Source organism: Panthera uncia, chromosome B4 (assembly GCF_023721935.1).
Source record: "Panthera uncia isolate 11264 chromosome B4, Puncia_PCG_1.0, whole genome shotgun sequence".
NCBI classification, from domain to species: Eukaryota; Metazoa; Chordata; class Mammalia; order Carnivora; family Felidae; genus Panthera; species Panthera uncia.
In genome coordinates, this window is record NC_064809.1 from 74,820,872 (window position 1) to 74,833,371 (window position 12,500).

Sequence of the window (12,500 nt, forward strand, 5' to 3'; positions counted from 1 at the left end):
ACACACACACACACACACACACACACACACACACACACACACACACAAATGGGAGAGATGAGAACTGAGATATTTAAATAAAGATTCTTAGGTCCAGATAAAGCCTGTTTAGAAAATTTAATCCTTAGAGGGGCGCCTGGGTGGCTCAGTTGGTTAAGCGTCCGACTTCAGCTCAGGTCACGATCTCGCGGTCCGTGAGTTCGAGCCCCGCATCGGGCTCTGGGCTGGTGGCTCAGAGCCTGGAGCCTGCTTCCGATTCTGTGTCTCCCTCTCTCTCTGCCCCTCCCCCGTTCATGCTCTGTCTCTCTCTGTCTCAAAAATAAATAAACGTTAAAAAAAAAATTAAAAAAAAAAAATTTAATCCTTAGGTACACAAGCAGCATTTGAAAACCCTCCCCCAAGACATATGTATACAAGAGGCAAAATGCAGAGTTCCACACAAAACAGATTCCAAAAGTCCTTTCCCTTTGCAACTGAATTCTTAATAAACCAATCACATTAAAAATTTGAGTAGCTTCTGTAGGGTGGACAGAGGAGAAAGTACAAAAAGACATTCAGGCAGTGGGAACAGCATGTACTAAAGCAAACAGAAGAGACAAACTACTTACAGAACTACGCAACGTACAAATTCAGGGGTGGCAACAGTGGCAGGAGGAAAAAAACTCTACAGATAGAGGCCAAATCACAGGTATGGTATGGTATGGTATGGTATGGTATGGTATGGTATGGTATGGTATGTTATGTTATGTTAAGAGTGAACTTTATCCTATAGTTGATGGAGAGGCACTGGAAGGCTTTAGGCCAGGAGAAGAGCTAGATTTGTATATTAATAAAGGAGCATCACCAGTTAAAGGCTACTGTAAAAACTCCATGCTTTAAGTGATAAAGCACTGAACTAAGGCTATAGAAATGAAAACGAAAGGACGGATTCAAGAGCTGCTGAGGAGGTAAAATTAATAGCACTTGGTAACAGAATAGATGTAAGAGGCAAAAGCAGAGTCCAGCCTTCCTTATTTCTGACTTGGGAAACTAAGTTGATTATGGTGTCTCAACCAAGTAGAGCATAAGATAAAGCAAATTTGGGAATGATAGATGAATTGTGTTAGGCTGAATTTGAAGTGCTCATATGACACTGAAATGGAACTGTCTAGTAGGCAAATAAAGAGGCTTAAGACACACACACACACACACACACCCCTGAGAAAGAAAAAAAAGCACAAGAGAATGAGAATATAGGTGGTAGCTAAAATCGTGGGGGTGGATGTGAGTGAAACAAGAAAGGAACACAAACTGAGGCTCCTGGGTGGCTTAGTTGATTGCTTAATCCAACTCTTAATCTCAGCTCAGGTCTTGATCTCAGGATAGTGAGTTCAAGCCCCGTGTTGGGCTCCATGCTGGATGTGGAGCCTACTTAAAAAAGAAGGAAAGAAAGGAACACAAATTGAAAAGAAAACCAAGGTCAACATCCTGGGAAATACTAATATAAAAGGTGAATTTAGAGGGCAGGAGGACCAGAGGTAGAGTTGTATCAAATGAGGCAGAGATCAAGTAAGACAAGGATTTCAGTATCCACTGGATTTAGCAATTTGGAGATCTGTGGTAACCTTCACCAAAGAAATTCCAGTAAAACAGAAAATCTAGAGACAGCAGTGAGTTACATCAGTGAAAGATATAAGGAGGAGGAAGAAAGAAATGGAAATAGCTAAGATTCTTAAGAATCTTGACTAAGAAGAGAAGGGAATGCCTTCAACATCCTGCATCAGAATCACACTTCTCCAACTCCCACTCATTCCTCAGTCTTCGTCTCTCTCTCATCTCCATTGACACTGCTCTTGCCAAAAATGATCTCCTTATTGTGAAATCAAATGGATGCTTTTCAGTCCGGTATCCTACCTGACCACTCCACGTTATTCCACATTACTGACCATGCCCTCCCTCTTGAAATGTACTTTTTCTTAGCTTCCTTACTTGCCATACTCCTCCTACTTTTTTCCCCTCCATCTCTCTGGCAACAGAAGTAGACTGCTTGGTATGCATTGCTAGTTGAGTCACTTGGACATGCTACTTAACTTTCTCTGTGCTCCCGTTTTCTCATCTACAAAATGAGGATAACTGTAATTATCTACCTACTTCATAAAGTTACTATGAGGACTCAATGTTTAGCACTTAGAATAGTGCCTGGGGGGCGCCTGGGTGGCTCAGTCAGTTGAGCCGCTGACTTCGGCTCAGGTCATGATCTCACGGTCCGTGAGTTCGAGCCCCGCGTCGGGCTCTGTGCTGACAACTCAGAGCCTGGAGCCTGTTTCAGATTCGGTGTCTCCCTCTCTCTGACTCTCCCCTGTTCATGCTCTGTCTCTCCCTGTCTCAAAAATAAATAAAATGTTTAAAAAAAAAAAAAAAAAAAGAATAGTGCCTGGGACAAAGTAAGTACTTATTAAATGCTTACTACAGATATTATCAAATACTATAGGGTTGTCATACCTCTTTTCTCCTTTTGGGTTTTTTTCCCCCACTCTGCTTTTTCCTAAAATATGCGGTTTCCTCAGAGTCCTATGCAGGTTCTTTTCTTACTCTACACACCCACTCTGGTTGATCTCATTCAGTTATAGCAGAGGGTCTCCAAGTATGGTCTACAGACCCCCAGAAGGCCCCTGAGATACTCTCTAGAGGCCCAGAAAGTAAAAACTATTTTAATAATAATATCAAGACATCATTTGCCTTTGTTACTGTGTTGACACTTGCAACGACAGGGCAAAGCCATGGTGGATAAAACTTATGGTACCTGAGCACAAATGCACCAACTGTAGTAATGGTTATTGTATTCTTCCTTGCTATGTCCTCTTAGTTTTTTTTTCTTTTTCTTTTAAGCCAGTTCACTTAAGAATGTCCTTGACGAAGCAATACAAATGATTGATTTTAACAAATCTCAGCCTTTGAGTATACTTTTAAGAAGTATTATGTGATGAAATGGGAAGTACACAGCACTTTTGCTACATAGCAAAGTATATGGTTGTCTCAAGGAAACACGCTTGTTTGACTAAGTTGTGCACTGAACTTAAATCACTTTTTCCTTGGGGCACTTGAGGGGCTCAGTCGGTTAAGCGTCTTGACTCCTGATTTCGGCTCGGGTCATGATCTCAAGGTTCGTGGGATTGAGCCCACATTGGGCTCTGTGGTGACAGCACTGAGCCTGCTAGGGAATCAATCAATCAATCAATCAATCACTCTCTCTCTCTCTCTCTCTCCCTCCCTCCCCCTCCCTCCCTCTCCAAATAAATAAACATTTTTTAAAATTACATTTTTCATAGAATACAATTTTTACCTCAAAGAATGGCCAACAAACTAAGGTCATTCGGACCTGGTTATTTTCTTAAAAATGAATGAAATAAGCCTGTCACTTCAAGAAAACAAACATTGTTGCCAATGATAAAATTCAAGCTTTCAAGTGAAAATTAGAATTTTAGAGAACTTATATCCACCTTTGAACTTGAAAACTTCCCAATCGTTCAAGCTTTTATGATAAGACTAGTTCTGATGAGATTAATAGGATTTTTAAATGTTGTATAAAGAAATGTATTGACATTTGGGAGATCTATATAACTCAATAAACCAGTATTTTTCTTTTTTTTAATTGAAGTACTTTAATTTTATGTACAAAGAGTTAGCAGGAAGGTAGGTGTCTTGGATATCTACAGTTAATGTAGGTATCCTGGATGACCCATTCAAGGAAGCTCATTTAATCAAACTTAATGAAGCCTTTATCCTTTGCATACTGACGGAAATGATGGTGGCACATAGTAAGGCTATATTTCCAGATTAGACTATGCCAGTTTGAGTAGATGTGGCAAGAATGAGAACCCTCACCGGATTTCCTCGGACGGCTCCAGTAGAGCTGCTGGTGACCCATCTTGCTCTCTGGGATGCAGTGAGGCAAAGTTACCAACCCATGATCTCCAGACAGACCAATGGATTTTAACATGAATGAAAAGCTCAATGACAGGGTTTCATATTCCACAATGCAACCAACCTTTAAGAAACTACTTCCTGTTGGGGTGCCTGGGTGGCTCAGTCAGTTAAGCATCCAACTCTTGATTTCCGCTCAGGTCACGATCCCAGGGTTATGGGATCTAGCTCCACGTTGGGTTCCATTGAGCATGGAGCCTGCTTAAGATTCTCTCTGCCCTTCTCCCCTGCTCACACTCTCTCTCTCTCTCTCAAAAATTAAAAGAAAGGAGGGGCACCTGGGTGGCTCAGTCGGTTAAGCGTCTGACTTCGGCTCAGGTCACGATCTCACGGTCTGTGAGTTCAAGCCCCACGTCGGGCTCTGTACTGACAGCTCAGAGCCTGGAGCCTGCTTCGGATTCTGCGTCTCCCCCTCTCTCTGCCCCTCCCCTGCTCATGCTCTCTCTCTGTCTCAAAAATTAAAAAAAAAAAAAAAAAAAAAAAAAAAAAATTAAAGGAAAGGAAAGGAAAGGAAAAAAAGAAAAAGAAAAGAAAATATTTGTTATGTCTTGGTGTTATATCAAAGAAAAAATACTTCCCCTTTCCAATGACATATTTGTGTGAAGCCAGATTTTATTTATATACTTCAACTAAAACTACATATAACAAGAGCCTGAATGCAGAAGCCACCGAGAAGAATCCAACTATCTTCTATTAAGTCAGACAGTAAAGAGATTTCCAAAAATGTAAAATCAATGCTGTTCTCTGGATTTTTTTTTTTTTAGAAAATAATTACTTTTCAAAAATGCTATTCATGTAACATGGCTACTATCGTTATTTTTAATGAAATAATACATTTAAATTATACTAATACGATTCATTTATGTGCTGGTGACTCCCAAGCATACATTTTGAGTATCCCCTATACATATGCACCCATGTCAGTGTATTTTTCTGAGTAAATTTTTTTATTAAAAAAATTTGGGGGGGGCAGCGCACCTGGGTGGCTCAGTCGGTTAAACGTCCGACTTCGGCTCAGATCACGGTCTCAAGGTTCGTGAATTCCAGCCTTGTGTCAGGCTCTATGCTGAAAACTCAGAGCCTGGAACCTGCTTCGGATTCTGTGTCGTCTTCTCTCTCTGCCCCTCCCCTGCTTATGCTGTCTCCCTCTCAGAAATAAACATTTAAAAAAAATGTTTTTTAAAATTTTTATTTATTTGAGGGGTGCCTGGGTGGCTCAGGTGGTTAAATCTCACTCTTGGTTTCGGCTCAGGTCATGATCTCATGGTTCATGAGTTCAAGCCCCAGTCAGGCTCTATGCTGACCACATGCAGAGCCTGCTTGGGATTCTCTGTCACCCCTCATTCTCTCCCTCTCTGCCCCTCTCCTGTTCATACTTGAGCTCTCTCTCACACTCTCAAAATAAATAAACTTAAAAAGAAATAAAATTTCATTTCTTTGATTGAGAGAGAGCACATGTGAGTAGGGGAGAAGGGAAGGGTAGGAGGGAGGGAGGAAGGGGGAGAGAGAGAAAGAAAGGGAGAAAGGGGGAAGGGGGGGAGGAGAGGGGGAGGGGGAGGGGGAGGGAGGGAGGGAGGGAGGGAGGGAGGGAGGGAGAGAGAGAGAGAGAGAGAGAGAGAGAGAGAGAGAATATCTTAAGTAGACTCCATGCTCAGCGTGGAGCCTGACATAGGGCTTGATACCACGACTCTGGGATCATGACCTGAGGTGAAATCAAGAGTCAGTCACTCAACCGACTGAGCCAGCCCTAATTTTTTTTTTTAAGATTTTGTTTTTAAGCAATCTCCACATCCTATGTGGGGCTTGAACTCACAACCCAGAGATCAAGAGTTGCATACTCCTTCTACTGAGCCATCCAGGCACCCTTCTGAGTAAGATGTTCAAAGGATAGGATTTGCTATCTACAAACTCATGTGCTATAAACATTTGTTGTACATGTATATGTATTCTTTGGACTTTCTTTCTTTCTTTCTTTCTTTCTTTATTGAGAGAGAGAGAGAGAGAGAGAGACAGTGCAAGTGGGGGAGGGGCAGAGAATGAGGGAGAGAGAGAATCCCAAGCAGGCTCCATACTCTCAGTGTAGAGCCTGATGTGGGGCTCAAACCCAGGAAACTGTGAGATCATGACTTGAGCTGAAATCAAAGAGTCGGATGCTTAACCAACTGAGCCACCCAAGCACCCCACACAGTTTCTTTTGAGGACTTTTTTTTTAAAGAATAGTGTCTTCAGGGACTCTTTTTTTTTTTGAGAGAGACAGCCTGAGTGGGGGACCTGTAGTGGTAGGGGGACAGAGGATCCGAAACCAGCTCTGCACTGACAGCAATGAGTGCAATGCAGGGCTTGAACTCACAAACCGTGAGATAGTGACCTAAAGTCTGACGCTTAACCGACTAAGTCATTCAGGCACCTCTCTCTCTTTTTTTTAATTCATTTTTTAAGTTTTATAAGTAATCTCTACACCCCAAGTGGGACTCAGACGCACACCTCAGATCAATAGTCTCACACTCCTAGGACTAAGCCAGCCAGGTGTCGCGAGGACTTTTTTTTTAATTGACAAATTTGCTCTTAAAGCAGAAGCAGACTATAAAGAAAAGGACCTCTATGGCATATATTATCCTAAACCATGGCAAGGCACACACTGTGGATTTATACCAGACTATTTTCACTCCTCCCACATGTATCAAAGTTATCCTCACTTAGACTATTACAGAGCCTTAAAGCATTAAGATAATTAGTGCCCATGCAATTTGATACACTGCTAGGTGCTGTGATGAGAAGGATCAGCAATCCTGCTTACATCTAACCTCATTGTAAGGAATGTAAGTCTTGAGATAATAAGAATTACTAACAGTATATATGTTGAAATGTTTCAGATGGACACAATTTAAGACTAAGTTGTAGTATTATTGTACAGTAGTTAGCGAATATTTTACTTGCTACAGAGCAGCAGTTCTCAAAGTGTGGCTGAAAAATAGCTGGGGGTCCCTGACACTCTCATTGTTGAAGAGTTTCTCCCTTTCCGACTATATGCATACATTTCTTTCACTACACATATCTATCTTTCTTAAATGGATGATCTTTCCACTTACAGTCTTAAATGACGATACAACTTAATGTATAGTAACTTAAATGTAATGTAATGTAACTTAAAGTAGAAATACACAAATGTACAAGTGCCAAGAGGTGGATCAGAGAAACAGGTTAACAAAAAAACTGTTCCTTAAGAAGTTTTTTCACCGTTCTTCAGGGTCCAAGAAACAAGTGTTTGCTAGTGAGACATTAAGCCTATATTTTAGTTAACAACTGTTAAAAGGAACTGAACCCACCTCCTCCAAACTCCCATAACAGCCTTCTGCATACATTTATGACACTGTATTTTAAACCACTGATATTCTTGCTTTCTTCCTGCGAGCAAACACCATGACTTACATTTTTATCCGTGGCACACAGTCTGACAACTGGCAGATACTAAATTCTCAATAAATAACTGCTGGAGAAAGAAGAAAATAGGTAAAAACTAAATTCTTAACCAAAAGGTGAAGTGTTTCAAGGAAATGTGCCCACCTGTCCTCCTGGGTCATCAGATAACCTACCAGCTCCATGTAGGAGAAGGTCCCTGATTTCTGAGGAATCAGTAGAAATTCAAGTTAACCAATTTCAGTATAAGGGGATTTCCCCAAGCAGAATTAAACACAGCAAACACAACCCGACTGAGACCTCCTGTGCTTATTTTTTTAAACAAGATATCTTTTTTTTTTTTTAAGTTTTTTTATTTATTTAGAGAGAGAAAGAGAGCACAAGCAGGGGAGGGGCAGAGAGAGAGGGAAAGAGAGAATACCAAGCAGGCCCCGCGCTGTCGGCTCAGAGCCCCACTTGGGGCTCAGGGGCTCAAACTCACAAATGGTGAGATCATGACCTGAGCCAACATCAAGAGATGGACACTTAACTGAGTCACCCAGGCGCACCCTGCGTGGTTATTGAGACTTCTTACAAATGTTGACGCTACCCAGAAGCCAAAGACTGTAAGGAATACCCTTTTTAAGAAACACCACAGGGGCACCGGGGTGGCTTAGTTGGTTAAGCATCCAACTCTTGGTTTCGGCTCACATCATGATCTCATGGTTTGTAAGTTTGAGCCCCGCATAAGGGTCCGTGTTGGTGTGGAACCTGCTTGGGATTTTCTCTCTTTCCCTCTCTCTCTCCCCTTCCCTGTGTGTTCTCAAAATAAATAAATAAACTTTAAAAACAAACAAACAAAACACCATAATTTTGAGAAGAGATAAAATACTGTGATTTTTTTTAATGTTTATTTATTATTTAGAGAGAGAGAGTGTGAGCAGGCAGAAAGGGAGACAGAGAATCCCAAGCAGGCTCCACACCATCAGTGCAGAGCCTGAGGTGGTGCTCAAACTCATGAATTGTGACTTCATGACCTTAGCCAAAACCAAAAGTCAGATGCTTAACCAACTGAGCCACCCAGGCGCCCCAAAATACTGTGATTATTCCCAATGTCTTATCAGGGCTGTGCAGCACTCCACATACATTTAACTTCTTGACAAACTTGTTTGTTTACAGATCATTAACTACTCGACTAAGAAGATATATGCAGAAAACTAAAATTACAGAGCAATGCCTGGCTAGAAGGCACTGTCAATTAGTATTACTCAAAATAGACTATAACTAGTCATTTAAATCATTCGGAAAATGATTTATATTAAAAAAAAACCATTTTTGCCACAACTTTTAGAAAGATTTGTTTAAAGCATGGTCAGAAAAAAAAATTAAAAAATAAAAGCATGGTCTGATATACTTAGGACTGATCACCCTTCAGGTCCTAAAAAAAATACATCAGGGGCGCCTGGGTGGCGCAGTCGGTTAAGCGTCCGACTTCAGCCAGGTCACGATCTCGCGGTCTGTGAGTTCGAGCCCCGCATCAGGCTCTGGGCTGATGGCTCAGAGCCTGGAGCCTGTTTCCGATTCTGTGTCTCCCTCTCTCTCTGCCCCTCCCCCGTTCATGCTCTGTCTCTCTCTGTCCCAAAAATAAATTAAAAAAACGTTGAAAAAAAAAATTAAAAAAAAAAAATAAATCAAATGTGAATTTATATTAAAATTCTTTTCAGGGCGCCTGGGTGGCTCAGTCGGTTAAGCGTCCGACTTCGGCTCAGCCTGCTTCGGATTCTGTGTTTCCTCCTCTCTCTGTCCCTCCCCCGCTCATGCTCACGCTCATACTCCCTCTCTCTCTCTCTCTCAAAAATAAACATTAAAAAAAATTTTTTTAATAAAATTATTTTCAGTTATAAATACTTGTTTGAATTACTCCCATCAGCACTATTCAACAGAAATATAATGCAGGCCACATATATAATTTAAAATTTTCCTTTTCTTTTTTTATTATTTTTTAATGTTTACTTTTCTTGAGAGAGAGAGAGAAAGGGCATGAGCAGGGGAGGGGCAGAGAGAACAGGAAACAGAATCTGAGGCAGGCTCCAGGCTCCAAGCTGTCAGCACAGAGCCCTACATGGGGCTGGAACTCAGGAAGGAACTGTTGAGATCCTGACCTGAGCCCAAGTCGGATGCTTAACCGACTGAGCCACCCAGGCACCCCTAATTTTAAAATTTCTAATAGCCACATTCAAAAAAGGAAAAAAGAAACAGGTAAAGTTAATTCTGATAATATACTTTGGTTAAACAGACATATCCAAAATATCACATCAATATGTAATCAATGTTGAGGCACGGTGGATGGCTCAGTCAGTTAAATGTCTGACTCTTGATCTCAGCGCAGGTCATGATTTCACAGTCTGTGTGATCAAGCCTATCGTTGGGCTCTGTGCTGACAGCAGGGAGCCTGCTTGGGATTCTCTCTCTCCCCCTCTCCTGCTCTCTCTCTCAAAATAAGTAAATAAACTTAAAAAATAAATTGAAAAATAGTTATTTCCTTGTAATCAATGTTAAAAATGAGATATATTACATTCTTTTTTTGTCCCCCTGCACTGTCTTTAAAATCTGGTGTGTGTTACACTTCAAACGTATCTAACACAGCACATTTGGACTAGTGACATTTGAAATCCCCAAAAGCAAGTAGCTACTATACTAGCTAGTGGCTACTGCACAGAACAGCAGTTTTAGAGAATTCTTCATATCTAGGAAAAATGCCTTTGTTTCTACGAAAACTCGTTTCAGATTTTTTTTTTTTTTTTAGTTAGAAGTGATTATGGTTAGCTCCTTTTGCAGTAACATTTCAATTAACTTCCCCAAAGATAAGGTAGGAGTGGGTTCAAGCAGAGTCCAAAACTCAGTGAAGGGCAGCTTTTATCTGCCTAAAAATACCTCTGGAAAGGAAGCCAAAATAGGTTTATCTCCCTTGCCGCTCCGTAAGAAGGGTGCAGGGGTGCCTGGGTGGCTCAGTTGGGTAAGCGTTAGTTAAGCATCCAACTTTGGCTCAGGTCATGATCTCACAGTTCGTGAGTTCCAAGGCCCATGTTGGACTCTGTGATGACAGCTCAGAGCCTGGAGACTGCTTTGGATTCTTTGTCTCCTTTGCTCTCTGCCCCTCCCCCGCTTGCCCTCACTCTGTCTCTCTCTCAAGAATAAATAAACATTAAAAAAATTTTTTTTAATTAAAAAAAAAAAACGTGCAGATTTCACTTGCTGCCTCCTCTTAATTTCTTCTTTACCCATCTAGGAGACCCTAGTTTTCTGAATCAGGAAGTGGCTAAAGCAAAAATATCTGACATGTTTCTTTGCTGTGCTGAATATATTGTCTCCAGGGATAAGCCAGGAACCTGACCTCAGGCATGACAGTATTCAGTTTTCTGCAGAGCATCAACACCCACTGCACAGAAAGGGTTGGGGAAAGAAGTTTCCCCAGCAAGAGGAGGGGCACATAAGGCTTCTGACCATCTGGAGCTAATGAAGAGGTGGATTCTTAGACAAGGGCAGGGCCATGTGAGTATCTTTTTCAATCTTGCCCTGCTGGATCTGCAAACCTGATTTAATTCTGTGATTTACAATTCAATAACGCCCAACAGAATACCTTTAGAGATGCAATGGAATGGGCAGTTTCCCTCACAGCCTAGTCAGCAGCTATGTCCATTCTTCCCAAAGCCTTTCTAACCCGTCAGGAAGACCCACTGATCCTGGGTCACAATGCAGTCACTTGACATGGATCTGGGAGGAAGGCAGCAGGCCTGTCAGGGAGAGGAAAAAAGTTCTTCCTCCACTTAGGGGAAATGGGGGAAAACAAGAAGAAAAAAAAAAAAACAAAAACAGTACGTAGCAGAGGTAGCAAGGCTTACGAGAGGAAGATGAAATGAGTGGCTGAGAGACGTGCACACAAGAGTCACTACTTTTGTTACCAGTTACATGACAGGCTAGCAAGTGAATCTGTTCAGTCTCCTATGACAGAGAATGGTATTGAGAAGGCTCTTTGCACACCCCAGTGAGGTTGCTTTGGAAGTAACAAGAGAGAAGAGGGGATTGGAATAATGAATGAGCAGCAGAGAGAGCTCTAATCTATCTCCTGAATAATTCACAAAATAATTTTCTTCTGGCAATACAGAGCTCCTATTGCAATAGCATATTCAAAATAAATGAGCCTATATAGATCTAATGGTGTCAATGGTGTCTCAAGCTTCTACTTGATCCCAAGAAACAAGTGCTCAAGTGACTAGATATTAAATTTCAAACAATTTTATCATGAACATAACATGAAAAGAAGTTTTAAAAAAAAAAAAAAACACATGGAAGAGTTTCTTATCCCTGTTTTGTTAGGGTACAGGGTAGTGTGAATGTGTGTATGGGGGGAGGGGATAAAGAGAGAAAAAAGCTGTAGAAAGGTACACAACATGCAAATATATGATGAAATTTAACAAGAGAAACAAAGGAATTTCTCTCAGTCAAGCCAAACATCCATTTCAGGTTGGAGATCTAGATTCTGATTACTCCTCTGGGCATCTATGTAGATGAGGATGGGCCCTCCTCAAACCTTCAATAAATATTTACCGATCACAGGCCACACCTGAGGCATTTTGCAAGGCACAGGCCACCACAATACAGCCACTCAGCAGAGGTCCACAGAGGGCAGCCTCCATTATTTGCTAAGTAACAATCTCCTATCCGCAGCTCTTTAGCAAAATAGCTAGATACAAACACTTTACTTATTATGGCCCCGCGGCTTTTCAAGTCATCCCTATCAGAGGAGGCTGTGGTTCTCCAGGGAATGTGGGAACTAAAAAACAAATGCTCAGCATGGTTGATGAGAAGGATGGGAAGGTAAAACCAAATTGTAAACTCTATTCTTTGGGAGATTTTTTTTTTTAAGTTTATTTATTTAGTAATCTCTATAATCTCTACACCCAACCTAAGGCTCAAACTCAGGACCCCGAGATCAGGAGTCACATGCTCTTCTGACTGAGCCAGCCAGGCACCCCTATTTTTTGGGAAATTCTTAAAACAACACAAATAGAGATAATTTATCAAGGGACATAATATAAGACTCATTAAAATATGCAGAACAATTTGAAACAAAAATCTGA

The 12,500-nt window shown here is 41.2% G+C and overlaps 2 protein-coding genes across 4 annotated transcripts in view; both read right to left on the bottom strand.

Moving 5' to 3' along the window:
* CERS5 (ceramide synthase 5) overlaps positions 1-12,500 on the bottom strand; it is a 32,923-nt gene that overhangs the window by 17,349 nt on the left and 3,074 nt on the right. The gene's annotated exons all lie outside the window — the stretch shown is intronic.
* On the bottom strand, positions 3,250-4,376 carry LOC125920240 (40S ribosomal protein S29-like). Its single transcript, XM_049627323.1, has one exon. The coding sequence runs from the start codon at positions 3,977-3,979 to the stop codon at positions 3,737-3,739; it is 243 nt and encodes an 80-aa protein (XP_049483280.1). The 5' UTR covers positions 3,980-4,376; the 3' UTR covers positions 3,250-3,736.